The sequence below is a fragment of the Pleurodeles waltl genome, chromosome 6, assembly GCF_031143425.1.
Source record: "Pleurodeles waltl isolate 20211129_DDA chromosome 6, aPleWal1.hap1.20221129, whole genome shotgun sequence".
Classification (NCBI taxonomy): Eukaryota; Metazoa; Chordata; class Amphibia; order Caudata; family Salamandridae; genus Pleurodeles; species Pleurodeles waltl.
In genome coordinates this window covers 1,564,401,017-1,564,427,570 of record NC_090445.1, presented here as the reverse complement: position 1 = coordinate 1,564,427,570, position 26,554 = coordinate 1,564,401,017, and the positions used below count along the sequence as shown (strand labels likewise).

At 44.8% G+C, this 26,554-nt stretch overlaps 1 protein-coding gene across 1 annotated transcript in view; it reads left to right on the top strand.

Annotated features, from left to right (window-relative positions):
* C6H9orf43 (chromosome 6 C9orf43 homolog) overlaps positions 1-26,554 on the top strand; it is a 175,917-nt gene that overhangs the window by 108,160 nt on the left and 41,203 nt on the right. The window contains exons 7-10 of the mRNA XM_069241269.1: positions 3,291-3,381; positions 11,711-11,862; positions 21,719-21,926; positions 23,508-23,622. Coding sequence (XP_069097370.1) covers positions 3,291-3,381; positions 11,711-11,862; positions 21,719-21,926; positions 23,508-23,622 — 566 coding nt within the window. The remainder of the gene's footprint in view (positions 1-3,290; positions 3,382-11,710; positions 11,863-21,718; positions 21,927-23,507; positions 23,623-26,554) is intronic.

Genomic DNA, 26,554 nt, shown 5'->3' with positions numbered 1-26,554 from the left:
ATGAGAAAGTAGGGATGACAAAGTACATACACGAGTCAGATAAAGGGGACGGGTGGTGTTTGGGGTGGCTGTTCATGTTTTAGAGAGGATTGAGGTTGAATCAAGACTACACAGCCTAGGAACTTGGCACCTTCAGTGCTTAATTTGTAAAAAAAAATCAAGTGCCCGGGCCCTCGTCAGAAGGCTGCTGCTGCTTGCACCACCCATTGCCCATGGCTCCATTGCCATTGGCAGTATCAACACAACTACTAACCCTCAAACTCCTACAAGTGTGACAATTCAGACTATTTCAGGCCCCTGATGCTATAAGAATGGACTGGGTGACAAGTATTAGTCATTTTCAATGTATATTGAGGTAATAAACAATATTTGTTTTACCCCTCTCTAAATTAGCCAAACAGCGTCACCATCTGGCAGGCTGTCATAACTGCCGGTGCTAACAATTAAGTGCAGCTGCTGAACATCGGAAACCACTAGCTCCAGTTAGGCACTGGGCCCCTTGACATTCTACTGTACTGACTGCGGACATCTGCAAAAAACTTTAGACCAGACACTTAGGGGGTTATTACAACTTTGGAGGAGGTGTTAATCCGTCCCAAAAGTGACGGTAAAGTGACGGATATACCACCAGCCGTATAACAAGTCCATTATATCCTATGGAACTCGTAATACGGCTGGTGGTATATCCGTCACATTTGGGACGGATTAACACCTCCTCCAAAGTTGTAATAACCCCCTTATTCTTTTGCAAATCAAGCATAGAGAAAGACGCAGTTCTCTTTGCCGGCATCGGCCCAAGCCTCAGTGCTCATTTTAGGAGGCGGATGCCAAGAAAAGCTCGGTTAATCCCTCTCAGTTTTGAAACGCTGTAATGCTACACCTGCTCCAAGTTGCATTAACACTGTGGCCCTCATTCCGACTCTGGCGGGCGGCTGTAGCCGCCCGCCAGGCGGGAACCGGCATGTGGCCGCCATGCGGCCAAAATACCGCTTCCCGCATTCAGACATTCCCGCTGGGCCGGCCGGCGCTAACCAAGTTAGCGCCGGCCGGCCCAGCGGGAATGGGGGCCGCAACACAGGAGCCGGCTCCGAATGGAGTTGCACCTGTCTGCTAAGCAGACAGTGAAAAGCCTCCCTGAGCCCTGTTAGGGGACCCCTGCACTGCCCAGGGGCCCCAGGACACCCGTTCCCGCCAGCCTCTTCCTGGCGGTGAAAACCACCAGAAACAGGCTGGCGGGAAGGGGGTCAGAATCCCCAAGGCAGCGCTGCTTGCAGCGCTGCCCTGGCGGATTCACCCAGCCGGGGGTAAACCGGCGGGAAACCGCCGGCCCCGGTTTTCTGACCGCTGCTTTACCGCCGCAGTCAGAATGGGCTAGGAAGCACCGCCAGCCTGTTGGCGGTGCTTCCATCATTCGCGGCCCTGGTGGTCTTTGACCGCCAGGGTCGGAATGACCCTCTGTGTTATATGCTACAGATGTAACAACATTCCGAGATAGACATGAGGTTAACATGTGCTGATATAATTTAACAAACACCATGAATGGCGCCCATCTTATGGGAAGGATCTTATATATTTCTATAAAGGACACTACATTTAGGCCCTCATCACGACTTCGGCAATCTTTTTTTGAAGACCGCTGAAGTCACTGCAGCCAGCAGACCGCCAATGTTGGCGGTCTGCTGACCTCCATATTTCGAGTCCTGAAAGGACTTCTGCCCATTTACAGGTGGAAATCCGACTCCATTGGCCGGGCCGACGGAGTTGAAGAGGCAGTTCCACCACCAGCACTGCCACACCAACCAGACTCCGCCCGCCATAATACGATACATAATATGGCATGGTGGAGTCCTGTATGGCGGTGCGGTGCTGGCAGTGGAAAACACCAGGACCCATTCCCTCCTGGACGACTGCCTCGCCCAGACAGGTAGGTGGACTGACTGATGCTGTGGGGTTTAGGGTGTGTGTGTGTGGATGTGTGGAGGGGGTGGGGTTTTGCATGAATGCGGAGGGGAGAGTGTGTGTATGAATGCGAAGGGGGCTGCGTGAATGTCAGTGTGAGAGCAGGTGGGGAGGTTTGTATGTATTCGTATGGTCTGGTGGGAGGGTATATGCAGGTGTGTGGACGGGAGGGAGTGTTGTGTGCATGTGTGTGGTGTGTGCATGTATGTGTATGTGTAGCGGTAAGGCTGTGCGGGAGTGCGTGTGTGTATATAAGTGTGCAATGAGGGTGTGTGTGTCTTCATGTATGCGGAGGGGAGGGGATTGTGTCGGGGTGTGAATAAGTAGGTGTGTGTATTGTGATGCATGCAAGTGGGGGTGCATGTGTGCAAGTCTGCGAGTGAGTGGAGGTGTCTGTATGGATGCGTGCGGTCGGGTGGGAGTGTTCGTATGGAAGTGTGTGTATGGGGGTGTGTGTGTGTGAATGTATGTGTTCGTGGAGGGATAGGGGTGTGTATGTTTGTGGAGCAGGGGTGCATTTGTGTGAATGGGGGTGTGTGTATGTCAGTGTGAGAGCGGGTGGGGGTGTTAGTATGGATTTGTGCTGTTGGGGGGGTGTTTGGAAGTGTGTGGGCAGGTGGGGGGTGTGCATGTGTGTGGACGTGCGGGAGTGCGTGTGCCGGCAACAGGAATGGGGATTCCTGTCAATCGGTGTGTTAACACCAGGGTTTTCATGGTGGGACGACCGCCACAAAAAGCCTGGCGGTATGCTGCCTTGTAATGCGGCCGGTGGCCTGAGGCCTGCCACCAGCCCGGAGGAGCTCAACGCGGCCAAACCGCACAACTCGTAATGCGGCAGACTTTTCCACTGGGCCCGTGGCAGTTAGACCGCTGCTGCAAGGCTGGCAGTCTCATGACTGCCAGCCTCGTAATGAGGGCCTTAATGCTTGATGGTGCAAGTACTGGAAAGAATGCAGCAGTGATTATCTTTCATGCAACCCTCCCACCTAAATAATGCCTTGAAAACTAGAGTATGGTAAAATGTTGTGTAAGTCACCCAAATGTCAGTGTTCTCATTTACACAGGCAGAGCTATCCCAGAATGAGGTTAGTCCGGGTGATGTTACTTTGCCTAAGGGCTTCTCAGCAATCCATTAAAAACCCCAGTTTGGATGTATCCACTTTTAAAGTGAAAGAAGATTTATTGTGTGACTAAACCTGATGGCTGTCATTTGTTGTGACATGCTCTTAGTGCAGGGTTTGCTTCAGTTTTCACACCTCCCATGCCATTGTTTGTTTTATTTTATGCATCTTCTCATTGTAATTCAGTCAACATTTTCCATTACGTTTCAGAAGTCAACAGATCCTACGAATTGGCGTTAAAGAACTGACTGTTCAAATTCCTGAACCCTCAGACTTCAACAACCTCTCAGTCTGCAGAACAGTGAGTGTGACCTGTTTTTCTTTTGTGACGCGATACAAGTATTATATTACCAGAGTGTACTCAAGCCAAGGTGTCTTAGAATTCAGTGAAGAGCTGCCATGAATTTGTGGAGCACCTGCTCAACTGAATTAGTAGTTCATATGCCAAATCTAGAAGTGGGGAATCTGCTGAATTTCTGACAGTGGCGCCTCCACTGCACAAACGTCAATTCACCAAAATGGCAGGGGTAGCGGAGGTAACGTCACATGGCATTTCACCTTTACTTTCCCTCACACACACCCATGCTTAGGCATATACACACACATTTACACATACACAAACTCGTTCTCACATAAGCATACTCTCACCCCCAACCGCGCGCACAACATACATTTAAAATCATTTTTTACTTACCTCAGCTGTCAGGGAAGGTAATTTTCCAGCAAACTGTAATTTATTCTTTATTACACTAAATGTGAATAATAGCATATTATTCACTATTAGTTTAATAAAGAATTGACAAAAACAAGGAAAGTGGGACTTCTCTTATCTGCCTTGTGAGAAAGGGCCTCTTTTGACATGGCTATCCCCCCCACTTTTTTCCTGGCATTTGATGTGGTTTCAAAGTTGTTAGCGCCGAGGGTCCATGCTAATCAGGTTCCCTTGCCAGATCTCTTTCCCAAAACTGTTGTGATTCATTGGCACAGTTGGAAACACCCTTAGGTGCCACTATAAGTCCCTAGTAAATGGTACTTAGGTACCTATGGCATAGGGTACTAAGGGCAGGACCCTGAAGGCAGCAGTACAGATTGTGCCACCCTCAGGGGCCATGCACCCCAGTGTACCCGGCACTGCCATTGCAGGTTGAGTGTCCTGGTGCAATCCTAAAAAGCAAAACTACCATGGCACACAGCCTGTGTGACCTGTCCACTACACACTGCATGCAATATAGGTACGTCACCTCTCTGGCAGGCCTTCCAGCCCTAAGACAGGGTGCACTATACTGCATGTGTGGGCTTAAATGCATGAGCAATATGCCCCTACTGTGTCCATGCCAAACCTAAGACTTAGTAAGTGAAAAGAGCAGCCATGTTACATGCATGTGCTGTACACTGGTCAGAATGAGTTTCTCAGCTACATGATGGCAACTCTGCACCCTGGGTTGTTTGGTATCAAACAACTCGGAAAGATAAATCCAAACTGGTACCAGTATTTGATTATTTGCAAAATGTAACCAGGGGCCACCTTGGAGGTGCCCCAGCAAAAGCTAACTACCCTGGCATGGTTGTTGGCTGGTCACAACCAGCTTGCTACCAACAGACAGGATTCTAGTACCCTTGGGTGAGAGCCCTTGCTCTCTGGATTCAGAAAAAAAAGCCCTACCTTGGCAGAGGATAGGGAAGTCTCCTCTGCCCACACGAAGTGGTCACATACTGGGTGTAGCCACCCGAAGGTATATGACCCATTGGTAACTAATAGGTACTCCCCTAAACACCCACTAAATGCTGTATTTAGTGAACACCTCTAGACCTGCAGATCAGATTCCAAGGACAAAAGAGATCTGCAGCAAAGAAGACCCAAGGGTCGAGAACTGCATTCCTGCTACACAAAGTAAAAAGGCTCCAAACCCTGCCTGCTGCACACAGGACTTGACAATAGCCGCTGAGGGGGTTGCACGGACATTGGACGGACTGTACAAATACCCAGAGGACCTCCACAATTCTGAAAATCGCCTAAGATCTCCATTCAGAGTAAAGGCATCATACTTTGCAACTAAAGACCAGTGAAGTCCAGTTCACTGACTGGCCGCTGGCCAAGCAGCCGGACCAGATTCTACCCAACGAACTTGTAGGACAAATCCTGCATGTGTGCCAAGTTTGGTGCACTGGGACCTCTAGTAGCTGAATCATGCAATAGTCCGGGGTACTGGACCCCCAACGTTGGACGCTCAGAAGAATAGTAAAAAAACATAGCACCATATTTTTATTCATCCTATTCATGTGCCTATCTGCCTGACCAGTGCTATATTATTGGCACAAAGGCAGGGATCTCCAAATTCACCTTAGATGTTGCTAAATATAGGTATTCATGTAGCTCCTCATTGGACCTTGGCTTGTGCTATACCCAATAATGTACAAAATAAAACTGCCTCCAGACACTATCCACTCTTATTGTAGCCAGCAAATTGCATGAGCTTCAGAGGTGCAGGATGGCCTCTGTAACCTTTGTTTGTGATGGGAGGGTTTCACAATTAACACATTTTTCCTCTTTGGCCTGACTTGGCGCCCTATATCCTCAGTAAGTTAGCACTGTAATGGCAGGTACTTTCTGCCTTTTCTTTTAACAAGGACAGGCAGCTTCTGAGTAAGGAGTTGCTAACTAAAATGTAGATTTTCCTATTCCCATGACGGAAAGTCTTAATTTTATTAAAGAGTCGGAGGCGAGTATTATGCGTTTCTTTTCTTACTTTAATAAACAGCAGCAGTCAAGAAACACACTACAATTCCCAGAAGGCCAGGAACCCTAGCCAATGGGATTAAAAACGTAGTTCAAACAGTATGAACCAATCATATCACATAAATATGCATTATGACATCACTTGACTGTGAACAGCCCTCTTTTCTTGTGAGAGAGTCAATTATTAAACAAAGGAAATATGGTAAATAAAATAAGAATTGCCATAAGGAACGATAATACATCGGAACAAAAGTTCAAAGTCCGAGATAACCATGAAGGATCCTGGGAAGTTTGATCCGTAGCAAATGAAGCGGTAAATGGCGTCTTGAAATCTTGACAAGTCGAGGCCAAAGAACAATTTGAAGTTCTAGGTGGAAGGTTGAGTGATGGCCAATGGTGCTAGAGAATGGTGGGAAAAAAAGATGAACAAAGTTAAAATAAGTGGAGGGATAATACTCGCCTCCGAGTTTTTAATAAAATTAAGACTTTCCGTCATGGGAATAGGAAAATCTACATTTTATGGCAAGACCGGAGGCTCCTATTATGCGAGTTTAAAGCATATTAATTACATCTAATGAAACATTATTGACAGGTTTACAGTAAAAAAACTTTGAATGTATTGTCATTAGACCAATCTGCAGACTTGAGAATGTCCTCTAAATGGGAACCCGCCCAAAAAGCTTTGGAAGCCATAGCACCCCTGGAGGAATGAGCTCCAAACATAGAAGTATCTATGCCCGCCAAGGACATAAGCCATTTAACCCATCGGGCTAACGTAGCGGCCGAAACAGGTCTGTGAGGTTTCCTGAAGGAAATTAGTAGTTGGGAATGAGAAGGAGTTCTCAAATCTGCAGTCTTTTGTTCATACGCTTTTAAACATTGACCGACACATAATCTGGGATGATCAGGAAAATATGGGTAAAACACAGAGGATAAATTTGTCTTGGTTCATCGAACCACAGTAAACAAAACTCCAGATGGAGTAAATTGACGGTTGGAAATGTCTAACGCTTTAACGTCTGAGAGGCGTTTAATAGAAACCAGGCACAATAACATGGTTAATTTTGCAGATAACATTTTTAGAGAAAGCATGAGATTATCAGGCCATGACAATAGGAATTTCAAAACAATATTAACATCCCATAAATGACTGTATTTTGGTAGAGGAGGATTGGAAAACTTTACTCCCTTTAATAGACGGCAGATGAGAGGATGTTCTCCAACTGGTTTCCCATTAACGAAAGAGTGGTTGGAGGAAATAGCTGACCTGTACAAATTGATAGTATGGAAAGCCTTACCTTTGCTTGCTTCTGCAGCAAAAAAAATTACTATAAAAATTACATCAGCTGAAATGGGATCGATGTGTTTTCCCAGACAACATCTGTGCCAAAAAGACCAGGCTGATTGATAAGCTTTCTTTGTACCTGGGGCCCAAGACTGAGAGATGTATCGTGAAGCTTCTGTCGAAATGCAAGGGAAAAAACGGGATTGCCCGAGACTTTCCATGTGGAGAGTGTCAACATGTTGTCCAGAACGAGAGGGTGAGGACGTTCTAAGGGGTCTAGCAGGAGAGACGGGAAGGAAGGAATCAATATAGGGAAATCTATTGACAGCTCTAAGAGGGTTGGAAACCAAGCTTGAGATTGCCAGAAGGGGGCTATGAGCAATAGGGAAGCTTGTTGGCATCTGACTTGAGCCAATACTCTGCTGATCATGAGGAAAGGAGGAAAGGCGTAATTGAGGGAACAACCAGTTCTGTAAGAAGGCATCGGAAGCTAACGCTAGAGGGTCTGGGCGCCAACTGTAAAATTGTGGAAGTTGAGAGTTGAGACGGGACGCGAAAAGATCGATTATTAGGGGACCCCAAATCTTCTGAAGGTTCTGAAAAATGGAAGGGTGAAGTTTCCAATCGCTTGAATCCCGTAGATGTCGAGACTGCCAATCTGCCATTGTATTGAGAGATCCTGGAAGATACTCTGCATGAACCGAAATGTGGTTTAAAAGGCAGTATTCCCAAAAGGCCTTGGCCAGTTCCGCCAATGGTTTGGATTTTGTGCCTCCAAGATGATTGATATATCGAACCGCCGAAATGTTGTCCATTCTGAGAAGAATGGCACAACGGACTTTGTTTTTTGCAAGGCTTTTGATCGCAAAGGAGCCGGCAAGCATCTCTAAACAATTGATATGCATTTTGGACTCCTCTGACGACCATGTGCCTCCAGTCGAGATTGGTCCACACCGGGCCCCCCAACCGGTTCGGCTTGCATCTGATTCTAATACTAGATCTGGGGCTGATGCGAAGATAGTTCTTCCGTTCCAAGCATCTAAATGGTATATCCACCATTGGAGTTCTGTGCGTGCGTCTATGTCCAAGGGAATGACGTCTGAAAACGAGAGGCCTCTCTGTAAATGCCGAATCTTCAATCTCTGAAGAGCTCTGTAGTGAAGGCGTCTGGGAAAAATGGCCTGAATTGATGAAGATTGGAGACCCACAATTCGTGCCAACGTTCTGAGAGATATCTGGGAACTGCGTAGAATTTGAAGAATCTCTGACTTCATGGTTTTTATATTTGCAGAGGAAAGCATGAGTGTGGCTGAAATTGAGTTGATCTGAAAGCCTAAGAATTCTATAGTTTGAGAAGGTATGAGTATGGATTTTTCCCCGTTTATGATGAAACCTAGCTCTGTTAGAAGGGAGCACGTTATGGATAGATGAGTTGAGAGAGACTGAGGGGATTGGCTCATTAATAAAATGTCGTCGAGGTAGATGATAAGCCTGATCCCCTGAGCTCTGAGAAAGGCTATTACCGGTTTCATGAGCTTGGTGAAGCACCATGGGGCCGATGATAACCCGAAGGGAAGAGAGGTAAAATGAAAGTACTGGTTTGCCCACTGGAATTGGAGAAACATTCTGAAATGAGGGTGGATTGGAACAACTAGATACGCATCCAGAAGATCCAATCGGACCATCCAGTCCTGCTGGAGCAGAGTGTCTCTTAGGTGGAGGATGGTTTCCATTTTGAAATTATGATATACTACGAAATGATTGAAACCCTTGAGGTTTATTACAGGACGCATATTTTTGTTCTTCTTCTGAACCAGAAAAATAGAGCTGGTGAAACCTGATGGGTCGGGAAGGGTGGGAGAGATGGCCTGTTTTTGCAATAGAGACTGAACTTCGGCAGAGATCAGTAGAGTCATGTCTGAGGAAAAACGAGGAAGAGGAGGGGAGGAGGTTTGGACTGGGGTTATATATAGCTCTATTGAGTAACCTTGAATAGTGTTGAGAACCCAGGGGTCTGCCGTGATTTCCTCCCACTTTGTTAGGAAAAAACGGAGACGCCCGCCTATGGGAATAGAAGGAGGTAAAGGACTTACTTGGTTGAGTGGATGACCTGGCGTTCCTGACACCTCTGGAGTGGAAACCTCTGCCTCGTTGAGGATAGAACTGTGGGCGATACTCCTGATAGGAGGCGTAATGGAATCCTCTGGAACCTTGGTTGGGGTAAGAGTAGCTGGCAAAGCGGTTCCTTCCTCTGCCGGCCCTTGCAAAAACCCGTTGAGAAAACATCTTTTTCAGCGACTGCTGAGCTTTGTCCAAAGATGTAAATGTTGCTACATATTTGCTTAAATCTTTTATGAAAGAGTCTCCAAATAATGCACCTTCAGTGTGGATATTGGGTTGGACAGATGCAAGGTTAACCAACTTCGGATCGAGTTTCAGAAGTAGACCTTTCCTTCTCTCGTGGGTGATAGCAGAATTTACATTACCCAGGAGGCAGAAGGTACGTTGGACCCATAGAGTGAGTTCTTCAGGATCAATTCTGGCTGCCTCTGCAATGTCGAAAAATTTGTGTTAAGGGCCCCAAAATATCTAGTAATTTATCTTGGCAGGAGGCCCACGCTTTATCCACTCCCTTGCGTGGATCCTTGACCATTTTGGTAAAAAATGTCAGGAGGGGTTGATCAACGGAAGGGGTGACCGAGAGTTGGTGGGATAAGGAGGGACGGGGACACTCAGATTTCAAGTTAGCTCTGGTTTGTTTGTCTAATGGACAGAAGATTTTGGCCGAAACATATTGTGCAACGTGGTCAGCGGGGACCCATTCAGTAGAATTAGGATGGAGGATATTTGAAGGGTCAAACATTGGGAAACCTTCAGGATCAAGGAGGGAAATAGTTTTTTTTTGGGAAAGAGAGGTCAATTTAGATTTCTTAGGAGGAGGAGGGGAGACAGCAGCATCGTCCCCATCATCTGAAACACTGGAGACAGAGTCCAGATCCGACATCTCGTCGTCCGAGTCAGGGATGGACGAAATAATCAAAGGGGCAATAATATTTTTTTATTTGGATTTATGTTTCAAATTTGATTTCCCAATGTCCAGGTTTTTATACTCCTTGGAGGGAGCCTTTTGAGGAACCGCGTCCTCTGCCACATGTGAGGTAGACTCACTTCTCTTTTGCGCCATTTTTCTGGATTTTTTGGGGAAGGGAGCCGCTGGCTGCATTCCCCTGCAGCCTGGGCCGACATAGAACGAGAAAACATATCAGAAAGAGAAAATTCCAAATTATTTGACATTTTCTGTATGGAAGATTTTATAAAGGCAGAGAGCTCCTGCCTAATGTCATCCACTTCTTGTAAGCTGGAGGATTTATCTGGATTCATGATGCAGGAAAAAGGGAAAACTGGCAGTTATGGGGTTACTGAAGAAAAAAGGCTTCAGAGAAGCAGCAAGCCCCGCCTTTGGGCGCCTCCGAGGGAAGGAGAGCAGGAAATCCCAGGCTTCGACTGTTAGAACAGATGGCCGCAGGACGTGCTGTCGGAAGCTCAGAGGGAAAGGAAAATATGAAATTGGTTCGGAATATTTAAATAAATTAAAACGGTGAGAGCGCGCTGAAGAGTACAGACGCACAGCACTTCAAACGAGGCCTCGAGCGCTCTGGACCAATCGTCTATGAAGAGAAACTTCAAACGGTTGGAAACGAAGCGCGCGAGGCGCCGCGCGCACACCAATGCGGCAACTTGCCGACTAAGAGAGAAAACAGCTATAAACACGAGCGCTGCGAGTACAACATATTTGGAAGGACATTAACATGAAATATGCACATATATAGAAGAAATAAAGTCTAATAATATAAATATGCGTAAGACAAGTGAAAAGGGTACTTAAGTTGACTGCGAGCAGCAAGAAAAGAGGGCTGTTCGCAGTCAAGTGATGTCATAATGCATATTTATGTGATATGATTGGTTGATACTGTTTGAACTACATTTTTATTCCCATTGGCTACGGTTCCTGGCCTTCTGGGAATTGTAGTGTGTTTCTTGACTGCTGCTGTTTATTAAAGTTAGAAAAGAAACGCATAATAGGAGCCTCCGGTCTTGCCATAAAATAAGATACTATGGTGAGTAACTTGGAAAACGTTTCCTAGTCTTTGGAATCTTTTCCCATAACTTTAGAACAGTTAAAAGCTATAATTTAGAGTACAGAAAAGGAAAGGCATTCCCATTTTCCCCGCACAATGTTGTCCAGGGCCCTTTACTAGCTGTGTCATCAGTAAAAAGTTAAAAATAAAACTGAGGAATAACCCAGCAGATGAGATGGAGTTGGGCATTGCTGGTTGAGCTGACAAATGCATACCTGGGTACATAGTAATATCTATTGGCAGATTTCAGGAGCTGTTTAATTTCTTGCAAGTGAAAGTTGCTAATGTCCAGTGGTGGGAGGGAAGTTGTCACTGGGAATATTATTGTATTCCTAAATGTAACTCCATCTTTTTATATTTCCTAAACATTTTATTGAAAAGGGCAACTCGATGAAAAGAAGATGTATTGATGATTGTATTTGTTTTGTGGTTTTAGAATTAACCATGATTCTGCTCTGTTTGTTTCCAGAACAGAAAGAACAGAAAGAACTCAAAAAAGATCCCTAGTGGAGGGCAGCCTTACGGCCTGTCCATGGCCGTTATCCATCCCAATCACCCATACACCAGAAGTCTGCCAGAAAAACTGCCAAGCAGTAATATGAAGACAAAAGTAAAACAGAGGTACTGTATTCACATAAATAAATACTATACAATTCAAACTGTGGCCTGGGCACCTACAAAACAGAATGTGTCTCAATAGGAGAAGTGAACACCACATGGTCAAGAAGCCTTGTTTACTAGGAAGTGGCATTGGGGTATGTGTGGTTTATTATTTTCATAGGCTTGATCATCCTCCGAACAAGTTCTTAATAAATTGCAGGATTTTTGTCTACTTCAACCATGTAGTAGGCACGTTGTATGAATAGAATGGGATCAGCAGAAGCCTCACAAGCATTGGAAACCACTTAATGAGAAGCAGTAAGCTAGAAAGAGTGCTGACAGGGCTGAAGGTCCTGGATGCCTGGAGACCCTGAACGGTATTAACGGTAGAGCTTACATGTCGCTCTCGCTTTGTCACATATTCCTCGGATATCGTTTTTGGCAACAATTCTAGAAATGCGAGTTGAGAAAAATCTTGGATTTATGTTTTTAATAAGGTGATTTTCCTGAGATCACCTACCTGGAGATAACGGACAAAAAGGACAATCGGACCCTGAGCTGAGTAGCATGTCCGACCTTAAGCTTGCCATCTAAACACACTAACCCAGCTTTAGTCATTTCATCACTCTCCCATCAAACAACCTTCTTTCATCAAAGCTTTATGTCCATCCAAAAGTTTTATTATTCAGTTATTTAAAATCATTACAAGTGTGTTTAAATCAGATTAATGAAAAGCAATCAGTCCTCGACTCAAAAGAAGCCGCAAGTCATTTTATACAACACAAAGACATTAAGACATTTTGTTAATATTAGTGATTCCTCTGGTATCCCCCTTATCACTGGGTGAATTAGGTGCATTATAAACCTAATCCTGAGCCTTCCGTCTTCCAGATCTCATCTTCTCATGATTATGTTTCTTTCTATTTTGTATGCTGAAGAGCTGTTCAAAAGTCCTACCCTTATTATAAAGTGCTTTGTGCTGTGGCACCAGTCTGCTAGCTGTGTGTCTTTTGGCATCCATTACCTGAAAGGGGGTCCACGCCTCCACTTATTATAAAGTGCTTTATGCTGCTGCATCAGACTATTCGCTGCGTGGCTTTTGGAGCCCATTACTGCCTGGCAGAGGAGTCGTGGCTCTGATCCTCGCTACCTGCATCATGCGGGGAGCTATCCTAAAGCTGACCTTAAGCCTTACATCTTCCACGGCTCATCTTGTCATAATGACCCTACCCTTGTGTAGGAGGCCGGATCTCTATATAGTGTACAAAATTATGTGTACTGTGTAGAGTCTAAGCAACCCTACCTTGGTTTACAGAGGTAAAAACTAGACCTAATTTGTATGACAGCTTGGTCAAGTAGTTAGGCCAATCATGAAGTGCTAAGCATTTGTTGTACTCACAGTATCAATAAATGTGGCCACACATGTAAAAGACTAACTCAATACCAATTTACAAAAATACTTCAGATTTTTATAAACTTTTTAAGACCAAGATCATCAAAATTGGGTAAGTTATTTTTAAGTTATGATTTTTCAAAGTTGAGCAAAAATAGTCTTTTTGTGTGTAATTATACACCATTGGGAATCAATGGAAGAAAACTTTTAAAATGCATAAAAAATCAGCCAGTGTGTTTACCAATCCCATCGTTTGTAGGTCGAGGTCGTCGAGATGTCCTGTGGACCAGTTGGGGAAGTTCAGGCGCCTCCTGTTTTTGGCAGGAGCAACTGCTGCTGCTGAAAAGTCATTGGAGCTGGTGCAGGACCACTGTGGGGGACCATTTGGAAAAGCACTGCACAGGCGGACTCCAAGGTGAGTCTGGTGGCTCCCTTTGGAATGTAGAGGTCGCAAGGGTTGGGGGACCTTTAGAGCACAGCTGATTCTCTAGTGCAGGGCCCATGGAGGTTGGGTGCAGAGCAGTTGGGTGAGCCAAGAACTGTGTGCAAAGGTGCCCTTGGAAGCTGGAGGCAGGCCACTTTGAGTGTGAATTGCAGGTCAGCAGGGCCACTCTGGTGGGTGGTTCTTACGTTTACTGAAGTCCCTCGACTGGAGCTTGGTTCTGGTCCTCAGAGAGTCGGCTGTGGACTTTTCTTCTGAGTGTCCGACGTTAGGGGGTCCAGCACTCCGAGCTATTACACGGTTCAGCCACTGGAGTTTGCAGTGCCACCAAACTTGGCACGCTTGCAGAATTTGTCCTCTGGGTCTGTCTAGTGGAATTTGGTCCAGCTGCTTTGTCTGGATCCTTGGTCAGCAGCCGGGCAGTGAACTTCACTGGTCTTTGCTTCTTTGTTGCAGGGACTGATGCCTTCACTCTGGAGGGAGATCTTCGGTGATTTTCAGAAGGGTGGAGGTCCTCTGGGGTTTTGTAGCATCGGTCCGATGTCTATGCAACCCCTCAGCGGTGACTGTCGACTCCTGGCTGCAGCAGGCAGTGTTTGGTGCCTTTTTCTTTGTGCAGCAGGAATGCTGTTCTCACAGCTGTGGCTCGTCTGGATTACAGGGCATGGGGCCATGCGCGAGGTGAATTTTAATAAAGTTAAAAATTAAAAATAAACATAACTCCCTTTCTGCTTCACCCGCGCCACTTCACTTGCTCCCATCGCTGCAGTCAGACACAGGCTCCCAGCCTGCCCTGTCCCCAATCCTGACGCTGCTCAGAGCAGGATTGGCTGGGAGCCTGTGTCTGATCTCTCCAGCCCAGCACCACGGTGCCGGGCTGAAGAGAGAACACCACGCATGTGTGTTTGGTCGGCCTGAGACGCCCGGACAAACACACATGCGCTCTGAGGGGAGTGCACAATACAGTCCCCTTGGTGCTCGTCACCCCATAGCCCCGCCCCTTTCACAATGAAGCTTTGCTTGCTGGCAGGGCAGTGCACATTCCAACAGGAGGGGGTGGGACACCTCTGCCCAGGAAGGGCTTTGTTTTCAGAACCCAGAGAGCAACGGCTGTCACACCAGGGTTCCAGAACCTTGTCTGGTGGTGGCAGGCTAGTTGTCACCAGCCAGCAACTATGCCAGGGTTATTTTTAGCTTCTGCAGGGGGTACCGCTAAGGTGGCCCCTGGGTAAATTTTGCAATAAATCCCATACTGGTACCAGTTTGGGTTTATTGTTCTGAGTTTTTTTATACCAAGCAACCCATGATTCAGAGTGGCCATCATGTAGCTGTGAACCTCGTACTGACCTGTGTCCAGCACATTCATTTAAAATGGCTGCTCTGTTCACTATGTCCTAGGTTTGGCAAAGATACAGTAGGGGCAAATTGCTCATGCATCTATGCCCACACATGCATTATAGTGCACCGTGCCCTAGGGCTGGAAGGCCTGTCAGAGGGGTGGCTTTACCTATATTGCATGCAGTGTGTAGTGGACAGGTCACGCAGGCCGTGTGCCATGTTAGTTTTGCATTTTAGAATTGCACCAGGACACTCAGCCTGCAGTGACAGTGCTGGGTGCACTTAGATGAATGGTCCCTGAGGGTGACACACACAGTTTGTGCTGCTGCCCTCAGGGGCCTACCCTTAATACCCCAAGCCCTGGGTACTAAAGTACCATTTACTAGGGACTTATAGTGCAAGCCAAAGGTGTTGTCAATTGTGCCAATGCATCACAACAGTTTTGGGAAAGAGATCTGGCCCAGGGAACCTGGTTAGCAAGGGCCCAGGACACTAACAACTTTGAAACCACATCAAATATTACGCAAAAGTAGGGGGGCTAACCATGTCAAAAGAGGCCCTTTCTCACACCTTGTTATAAAGTGCTTTGTGCTGCTGCCAGATCATTAGTTACATAGCTGTATGGGGCACTAGGGGTCTCAGCTGTGATCTCTGGCTTTCCGGTTGCAACCCCTGGCACTACCTTTGCGCCCCATGACCTCTGAGGTGGCAAAACTAGTGCCAGGAACACAGTGGGCAGATCGTCAATTGAGGCCCCACTTTGTTTGTTTTCTGTCATTTTTTTATTACACTAATAGTGAATAATTATTACATTATTGATTATTAGTGTAACAAAAAATTGAATGCAATTAGCTGGAATATGACGCTCCCTGGGTACTGAGAAAAGCAAAAAACAGTGAGTGTGTGTTTATGTGCGAGGATGTGTGTATGTGGGAACGTGTGTGTATGTGTAAGCAAGTGTGTGTGAGTGAAAGTAAAGGTTAAATGGCGTGTGACGTCGTTTTGCTACCTCTGGCATTTTGGCGAATTGACTTCCATGGCTTTTGGAGTCCTTTACTGCCTTGCCGGGGATTGTGGGCCTGGTCCACCACAGCCTGCAGCATTGGGGTCACTGTGCTGAAGAATTTCAGGAAGCGAGCTGACAGCTGCGTTCCCCTTTCAGGCAACAAAGCATCGCTTCCTCTCATGTTCCTATGTTTAATGTCAATGCACAAAGCAGTACACGAGACTCTCATGCAATACTTCATTTGTTAAAAAAAGAAATAAGTCCCAGGACCTACCATATTGCTCAGGACGCCTCTGCAGTTTGCACTACTGACTGGACTGCCATTGCTGCTAAATGCCAGTGAAACGCTCCCTAGAAAGCATAGGGTGACCAGACGTCCCGGATTTTTATATACTGTGCTCTAAAGTAGACAGACAGCGCCGCCATGTGGTTGATTGTCATAAATAAGTGCCAATGTTAAAAAAAGCTGGGGCTGATTTAGAGTTACTGGAGAGAATACTCGCTCACAAGGGTCACTGAAAACCTTCTCGGACAGCCTCTCAGTCCACCTGCTGATTCAGGGCTTGGTAGGCCAACAGTCTGCCATTGACAAAGATTACTCCGTCACTGTTTCCAGCATACTCCTCTGACGGCTCAACAGAGTACAGACTGCTAAACTTAAGCCATCTGCCCATCCACCCAGTTCAAAGAGGATGGTTAGATGTTTTTTTTTTTTTACTTTTCATTACCTGGCTGTGAGGGGTAGTAAAAATAACAAGCATTTGCAATGCAACGGGTCTCGCGTTTGCTCATGTTAGAGCTGATAGCATTGCAAACTCCTAACCCGACTTTTCACCTATCGGCAAAAGTGCATTTATGTACCCGAAACCCAAAAAAGTGCAATTAACTATGTAAAGTGCTCGCGGAGGGCTAGCCACTGGAAAAGGCATGACGTGTGCATGCCTTCGACTAATGAAAGCAAGCAGATTTTATTAGGCAAGCCCACGAACCAATGAAAAACACTGACGTGACGTTGACAGGGCTCCGAGCCCTTTTCTAAACACTAAAGCGTCTTGCTGCGATACGCATGTGCGAGCGCATGCAACGCAGGCTCAACCCTAAAAAGTGACACCCCCCCATACTATGGGAGAAAACTCACAGGGTATTGGGGGGGTGACAATTAATCAGCAATTACATGTGCACACCAAACATTTCAATGGCTTTGTATGGACCGCTGTGACGGCGCGTCATAAAAATCCATAGAGTTCTACATCAGGTTGGCTGTGAATGTTCAAGTTGGCGGGTGGAGTAAAGTCATGAAACTGGTTTCTCAGTGCTGGGGCCAGGCACTGGGAAACTCTGGCATGAATAAGGCACTGCTCCCACGGATGCCTTTGTTGTCTTCTCCACCATTTTCAGCTACCCAAATGCCTGCAGTTGACCTCCAAATCAAACTGTCCGAACTCTGTAAAGTACAGATGTTTTGGTTGGAGAGCTCTCTATGTGCACGGATTCAACAGGCGGAACATCTGCAACTGCATCTTTATAAGGAACTATAAAGGGGTGAAACTCAGCTGGGCTGTATATGTGGATGGTAGCCCCTGCACCTGTAGGTTTCATACAGGTTTTATGTTGTAACCTGTTAATGCTTGTCTTATGTACAATGAAACAAAATGAGCACTATTCAAAAATAATTTATAAAAAATGCTAAGCATGTGGCTCAGAGCATTCAATTGGCTTTTTTTACAGGGCTGCATTACCTCTATATGGACTGTCCTTGCATTAATGTTTGTAGAGTTGAGCTACGCCTCTGGGGGAACTATAGTCTTACCAATGTGAGTTTCTAACCCACTTTAGATTTCTTCAGGGGTTAGGCAGGATTATCAGAGAGCTGGTTAAAGCGGATCATGATCTGTCTGAGTCAGTCATAGAGCTAACCACTAGATTTTCATTAAGAACATAATATATTCTGGAAATATAAGACTTGTTTGCTTACTCAACCAATAATACTAACATACCTGAAAACGATAATTTTATGTGGAAATCCCACAAATGTAATAGGCAGTCTCTGGTGACATGAAGCATGTGGTCACTGTAAGTACCAGGCACCAGAAGGAGTGGCATTCACCAGAGTGTACGAGAGCTGAGATGGTCACATTTCTGTGCTACAGTACTGTAAAGATCTCGAGTAATAGACACTAGCACATATATATACTAGTGCCTCTTGCAGGAAACATTTTTCCAATTCCTAGCATTCTTCTGCAAGGCAAGATAAAGTTTATTTATGCTGACGTAGTCTAGTACCACAGTAACTTTCTAGTCCTAGCAACTAAGATAGATACTCTGCTAAAAATGTGCATAAATTATGGCTTTGGGGGCCTTGATATGCCTTCTGTATTTCACTACTACCATCCTACCACACAAGGAAGAGAGCAGGGTATTTGATTTGTTTTGCCAGAGTCATCCTGCCAATAAAACGGTGTAAGAAATTGAGTTGTTGGTTGAGAGGGTGACACTGTACTCAAGCAACAGCCACAGTCCCTATCAGGGTGACTCACAATAGATCACTAAACTAATCTGGGCTTAAACCTCTGGTAACTTGGCACAAACACAGTGAGGCTTAACTTAGAGGCAATGTGTAAAGTATTTAGGCATCACTTAAACATTAATAAAGTGAAAAAACAACAAGAAAAAATCCCACTCTAATTAAGTTAAATAGAGTAAATTTGAACTAATTATTTGACACGAAAATGACAATACTCTGATCAGTAGAACTGGAGTTATACATTTTTAAAGTTTAAAGTATAAAACAGCATCTTAAAGATTAAAGCACCACATCTAGTCGCCCGAGACCAGGGCAAAGTCAAAGGTTGTGGTTGACCACGATGGAGCACGGGTCGGATACACGAAGTGAATTCGTCCAGGTCTCCACTTTGCTTCTGACTTCGATAAATTTTAGAAAAAAAAGTCTGGGAATGTAAAGTTCAGTGGGACAAGGCAGCCAAAGTTGTACGAGGAGGCATTGTTGTTGGAGAGCTGCTGGATGAAGTTGCAGTGAAATTTCTACATTTGGACTTAGTCTCTTTTATGGAAGTCAAAAATCTCCAGTTGGATAAAACTGCAAACTGTTGCTGATGAGGGATCCCCAAAGCCGGATACCCCTTCTATCCCTTTCTAGCCTCTGAACAGGATTTGGTGCAGTGAGAGGAACGTAGTGGGAGCTGCAGCAAAGTCAGGCCAACGGGGGATGCATCATTGGCAGATCAACAAGCAGGTAGATCCCAGTGTCCTCTTTGTTCTCAGAGCACTTTTTGGCAGAAAAATGTTGAAGCCCTCAGTTTTGTATTTGGGTGATCTGGGCACCTTTAGCAAAACTTCCAAGGGTCCTGGGCTGGAGCAGCACCATTTGGACGGTGAGTACTCACTCAGCCTGGGGCCAGGTGTAGGTTCAAGATGTTTGGAGTTTTTTATTTCCCTGAGGCTCTGATCCAGGGACCAGCGAACTTGCCCTTGGAGTCACTCAGGAAATCTTGGGTTCAAGCAGGAAAGCAGGTCTCAGGCAGCTGGGCAGTCCTCACAGGGCACAGGCCAGGCTTCAGGCAGCAGGGCAGTCCTCTTGGTGCAACTTGGAAATTCTATGAAGTACAAAGCAGGCCACAGGCGGCACAGCAGTCCTCTGAGAGTCCTTCTGCAGGTCCAGACGTAAACTGAAGCGTGGGTCCGAGAGTCCTGTTTTAATACCTGGTGCCCACTTTGAAGTGGAAGAAGCACCTGAAGTTTTCCCCCCCACAGATGTGTCTAGAATTTCCTGCCTCCCTGCCCTGGTCCCAGTCTGTCTGTACTCATAATAGGCTATTATGAAGTTCTTTGTGTGGGAGCTGAGTCAGTGTCTTTGCAGTGCAGGTAGGGCTGTGCACAGCTCCATCCTTCTATCCTGTCGTGGATGGTTAATCCTACCAACACCCAGTCCATCTATTGCATGGGTACTCGCAAACATTTTCCCAGGGGCCAAAAAGTTTGGTCTGTGACGTGTCAGGGGGCCGCATTGATGCCAGGGCGGTGGCAGTCAGGTGGGGTGACATGGGGGATTGGTGGCAGGGTAGGTGTAAGGGAAGCAAAGGATATACATCTAGTGGCTGAAATAAACAATGGGAAACCAGAAAACCTGGAATTAATCCCAGTTTACCCACTTTTCCAAATTGTGTGATCCTAGGTAATTGTTTAGTGTCACTTTCCCTCCTTTTTCTGCATTATCACATTTAAGATGACCTCAAAATACATGGTTCATGGTGTGCGCTGCACAAAACCTGCTCCTATGTTTGATTTAATAAACTATAATGTTGTTTATGTATGATAGGAACCCAGGCCACCCATAAGGTGCACATACCAAGTGACTTGCCTCTTTAATTTACTACTGGTGGTGTTCTCAGGGTAAGGGAAATAATTAACGTTTCCAAATTTATGTTTGAAAACTATCACTTTTAAATGAATACATCTCAATGCACTGCTAAAATAAATTGTACTAAGGTGAAAAGGTTCTGCATGTTAACTAAATACACTTTTTCAATTTTGAAGAGACTGTCTTAGTTTTACACTTATGCTGCAAGATGTCTTTAAAAATGAAGGTGTTTCTAAAGTTAAGTGCAGGAGTCCCTAGTTACTTCCTTTCTTTAACACCAATTAAGTTTGAAATAAATGATTGTGGGTTAATATTTTTGTTAGTGCGGAGTCGAGCAAACAGCTGCCCAGTGCTCCTGTTGCCCTAGGGGCCGCATGTAAAGGTCAGAGGGGCTGCATGAGGCCCGTGGGCCGTACTTTGAGTATCCCTGATCTATTGGGTGACTGTTTGGGAAGAATACACAAAAGCCAACTGCCAACTACATCTAGTTCTGTGACCCAGAAAAATGCCCGCAAGCACCAAATCTCTAGGACATGAAAAGGCCAACTTTCAAAAAGTGACACTTTCATAATTGTGACTTAAAATCCGACTTTACCATTAAAGAGGATTTTAAATTACAATTGGTTAGACACCAAACATGATATTTCCACCTGTTCCCAAACAAACGTTATCACTTACTTTATGTAATATGGTAACCCAATGTTTTCCTATGGAAGAGATAGGCCTCAAAGTATTGAAAAACACATTTTGAGTTTTTCACTACCAGACCATGGAAAATATAAACGTACATGTCCAAGTTTCTAATTACAGTGCACTCTGCCCTATGGGCTGTCTAGGGCCTCCGTAGGGGTGACTTATATGTAATAAAAAGGGAGTTTTAGGCTTATAAAGGGGATTATTTTGCAAGTGGAATTGAATTGGTAGATTAAACTGCACTACAGGCTGCACATGGCAGTCATGAGATATGTTTAAGAGGCTTCTTAAGTGGGTAGCACAATAAGTGCTGCAGGCCCACCCGTAGAATTTAATTTACCAGCCCTGGGTATACGGTATACCACTTTATTTGGGACTTCTAAATAAATTAAGTTTGCTAATCAGGTGTAAGCCAATTTTACCATGTTTTAGGGAGTAAGTATAAACACTTCAGCACTGGGTAGCAGTGGTAAAGTGCACAGTGTCCTAAGGCCAACAAAAATGAATTCAGCAAAACAGGAGGAGAGAGGGCAGAAAGTTTGGGGAAGACCACCCAAAGGCCGACAGTTCTAAAAAAGCTGTAATTTTAAATCTGCGTAAAGTCTTTATTTTGGGATATTTTGTTAGCTTTTCTACAGAAGGAGGAAGTTCAGAAGACCCCCTTGTACAGAGAGGTTCCACCTGCCGACAGTCCTTTGACAAGACTACTGCAATCCAAGGGCCTAATAGCCCACTTCTTGATAACAGGAAGATGATCCTGCATCAAGTAAAGGAGCGGCATTCTCACACTTGCCCTGTACCAAATGGATCACCTCGCTACAAAATGGATGAAAAGGTATGACTTGGTTAAATGGAGGGCTTACATTTCATGGCGTTGACACCGGTTAAGAAAAGTGGCTTGGTATAATGTAAAAACAACCTTTAACATGTGAGATGCTTCAAAAATCGTTTTCATTTATAGGCTAAGTACTATCCTCTATAATATTACAGGGTAGTGCCAGCACAATAAACAGTGGCCAAAATCCACTTCACATAAGGAAGCCATATGTGCGTCATTGTCTGCTATTTGTTTGAGCTTCTGATCAGAAGTCACATCAATAGATGTCCTACACCCATGCAGCTGAGTTGTGACATGTCATGACAGTGAGATGAAAAGTGCTTTCTGGCTGCCAGTAGGAGACTCTAATTTCCTTTGAAATGGTTTGTCATTGATGTTGTCATACTGGGACAACAGTTGCAAATCCTGAGAGGGTTAAGGAGATCCAGTCTCTAACATAAAAAAGAACGAGTAATTAATCAGAGAGACGGAGCACTGCTTTCTAAAGGACAAATGGCTAGTCAACTGCCTGCTGTACCAGCAAATGCTTCAAACATAGCAGGTTGAATAGCAATGGGTGACAGTCCCAGTGCTCACATCCTGTCATCCTAGTTATATGCATAGCGCATGGAGCCAGGTCACAAAACATTTTTCACTGGCGCTATTTATTGTGGTAGAGTAGGGCAGTATTTTGAGCAAATCTTTGTCCAGCGTATTACGAAAGCAGATTTATAAAGGCTGAAGTATGCTTGTGCACGTTTGTTGTGCTGCGTTTTTGTTGGGAATGTGGTGTTTTGTTGGTTTTATGGTGTCATGTTGTGATGTGCTGTGGTTGTTTTGTGTTTTGTCTTGTTGTGCCCTGTTATGTTTTTTGTATATTGTTGTTTCGATTTGTGTTATGTCATTGTGTTGTGTACTGTTGTTCTCTGTAATTAGTTTAGAGGTGTCAACAATATTGCTACATTTCCAACCAAAAGCAGCACACTCTGTTCAAGCTCTAGTGGCAAACAAATGTTTAGCGCTGCCCAAAGCTGTTTTAGAAACCAGTGAGCCCCAAACTGGCAGCGACCGTATCTTAAATTAGCACTTTCAGAGCTCACTTTATATAATACAGCCCATGGTGCCTTATGTAGGTCTAGGAGGACAGGATCCATAATACGTGCTCAGGATAACCACCGGCTACCTAAATGTTTTCCATTGAGGTTAATTATTTGTAAATTTATCCCATGTGATTGCGTAAAAATCTAGTATTGATTCGGCCCCCTGGACCTACATTCCACAACCACGGTGTAATCGTGGCTGATGACTACAAAAACACTGGTAGAATCAAGTAGATTTACATCTGAAGATGAATATTGCACTCTACTGTACATCAGGAAAACATTTTAAAATCGGATTGTGCAAGCACCTCTTTAGTACTGTTGAAAATACTCTAATATTATGCATATTTATGCATGTATGTAAAGCATCCAGACTGCAAACTGAAGCAGAACACGTTGAGAAAGGGAAATAATTAGAACTTTTAGACTAAGTTGTGCACTAAAATGAGCTGTATGAATGGAGAAATATGTTCATCAACCAACAAGTCTGCTTCTTCAGCCTTCTAGGGTTTTCAGAGGGTCAGAGATTGACCTGGAAAGCATAAAGAACCAACCCTATCTGTGGAAGAAGTACATAGATGGAGCTGGACCCAATGGCAAAATTAAAGTGTCAGGTTAGTATGTGGTTAGAGGAACTTTGCTGCTCTGCTCTCTTGTTTGTATTGTCACCATCCTACATTTTATGCCTCCTTGCCCTCGGACAAGGGTTAAAAAACACTCCTTGGGGCCCATTTCTTGCTTTCCTACTTGGCTCGACTGGTGGCTCAGTGGAATAATGGATCTTTTCACGAATTTTCTTTGACCTCCTGGTCAGTGTTTTAAATCCTTGTGAGTCCGCTCAGCCTTTCAACCTTATGAGAAGCTAACAATAGATATGTTAGTGAGTACCAAGATTCCCTAACGCATGAACGTGCACTTTATAATGATATGTTTTTCTTTTGTATCAAAGCACAATACTGCATAAGGATCTGAGAGAAATAAATGAGTGCTCCAGAACATTTGTTTGAACTCATTTGTTTTCTATGGACAGCTGTATACCCTTGGTCTTCTCTCCCTCTTTGTTAGCTTCTTGCACACTCAGTCGTGCAGCTGTTCAGGGTAGAATATTCTCATGAAATATGAAAAGGGACTGCACGTACTTACATTCTTCAAAAAAGAACACTAATAATAAAATTGGCAGCGGGTTAACATGAACAATGCACCTAACCCCTATCACCTGCTAAAGTGTACAGCCCCTAACAAGTATGAAGCAAAAATTGATCATTCCATGTGTGCACTAATCACAGCACCTGCCGCCAAGGTGCCAACACAAGGGGACAACAGATAATTCATATTGTGATAGTGCACTACTTTTAAGTATATCACAAAAGTCCAATCATTAAATAACATCACATTGTTGTCTTCATTTTATTCTGCTTTTCTTGCAGCAGATTAAAAAAAAACATCAGCCAACTCATTTCGTCTTCAAGACAGGACTTCTTCAGGGCTTTTATATCTATGGCTTTTCATGACAATCACCATCATGGTTGTTAGAATAACTCATATCCATTCAGTGTAGCCTAAATACGGCACACTCTCCGTTACAATGCTGTGGGTCATTGTATAAACAAGGTGCCCGTGTCCATTAAGCCTGAGACTGCTTGTTATGTTATGTTATAGATTTTTATAGAGCGCATGGATACCCTCGGGTTTCCCAGCTCTAATGGACCCAAAACCACAGAAAGGACGCAACTGATCCTGATCTAAAACAACCATGTTATCAGTGCCTTACGAAACTCAAATTCTTGATTCATCAGCCAGAGTTTGAGAGGCAAAGAATTCCACAACTTGGCTCCTAAAAAAGCCAGTGTGGCCCCACCCCATTTAACTTTATTTTAGGAATAGTTGCCAGTGCTGTAGTGGAGGATCTCTGATCTCTATTTGGCTTATAAAAAGTAGCCAAATTCCTAAAAAGTGGGGGTCCTTTAACATGGAGGGACCTGTGTATATGACAGAGGGCCTTGAATTTAATCCGCTGCTCTACCGTTAGCCAATTCAAGGAAGCTAGCCCAGATTGTACCTGAGACCATCTAGGAATATTCAGCAGCAAACGAGCTGCAGCATTTCGCACTCTTTGCAATTTCTTCTTTACATAAGCTGGGGAGCCTAAGAGAAGTCCATTCCCATAATCTAACCTTGATAAAATAATGGCCTGCACTATAAGCCTTCTTTCCAATGCCGGAAGGATGACAAAGACCTTTCTGAGGAGTCGGAGTAGGCCGAAACAACTTGTGGAAATGTGCCTAGCATGGGTGTCTAAGGTTAAAAGAGGGTTCAGATAGATCCCCAAACTCTTAATCTGCTTCTTGGGAGGAGGAAAGTCCCCCAGAGCTGATGGAATACTCCATAGAGTTCCAGGTCTTGGTTCTGGGCCCAATATCATCAATTCTGTTTTCTCCTCGTTTAATTGTAATTTACTGTTGGTCATCCAGCTTGAGACTGCTTGCATGCAGGTGGATAGTGTGACTCCTTCTGGGGTCCCATTGGAAGAGGAGACCACTAGTTGGGTGTCATCAGCGTAAGACACCAACGATAGACCAAAAGATTCTACCAAAGTGGCCAATGGGGCCATGGATATGTTAAATAATGTCGGACTCAAGGATGAGCCCTGAGGTACACCACACCTGCACTGTAGTTTGTCTGACAGATGTGTTCGATCAAGGACCTGAAAAGATCTATCCTGTAAGAAAGACGTAAGCCACGCCAAGGCCTGATCCCTAATTCCAATATTCTTCATCCTCTGGATCAAGACTTGGTGGTCTACCGTGTCAAATGCTGCACTCAAGTCCAGCATAATTATCTCTTCCAAAAAGGCTTGTGGGCAGTAAAATTCAGCATTGATCAGTGTACCCCAGGGTACGAGTTATTCTAACATATGTATGCATTGAAGGGAAATGGCAGGCTGCCTCAGATGCATTGCAACAGCTATATCCTGGGGGCACTACACTTGACGTGATCCAAAATATTTTTTTTTATGTCAATGCTTGTCTCCTCAGCCAGGCATCTGCCTCAAAATGCACCCTTCATCACAAAAAATCCTGCTTTTTGAAAAAGCCAACACTTGCCCTTTTTGTGGCAGCCATGACATTTCACTCACACCTTTATTCAGTCTTTAAACAAGTGTCTTGTTAGAGTTGGCCTTTCTGAGCAAGTGGACGGAAGACCCCCAAAGTTACATTTTTATTTATTTTGTTTGTTTATAGAATTGGTAACACAGCTACCCTTACCCACCTCTAAACCCTAATATTACACCTACTAGCCTATACCCCTATCAGTGGCGGCCGGCAGCTTTAGGAGGGAGGGGGCGGGTGGGACGCACACGCACACACACACACACACACACACTCATTCTTTCACACACAGACACGCAAGCACGCACGCACATCCATTAACAACATTCATACCATTCAAACATGCACGCACGCACCAAACATTCATTTTAAAAGATCCCACACACTCATTCTTTTACACACGCATGGACGCACGCACATCCACTAACAACACTCA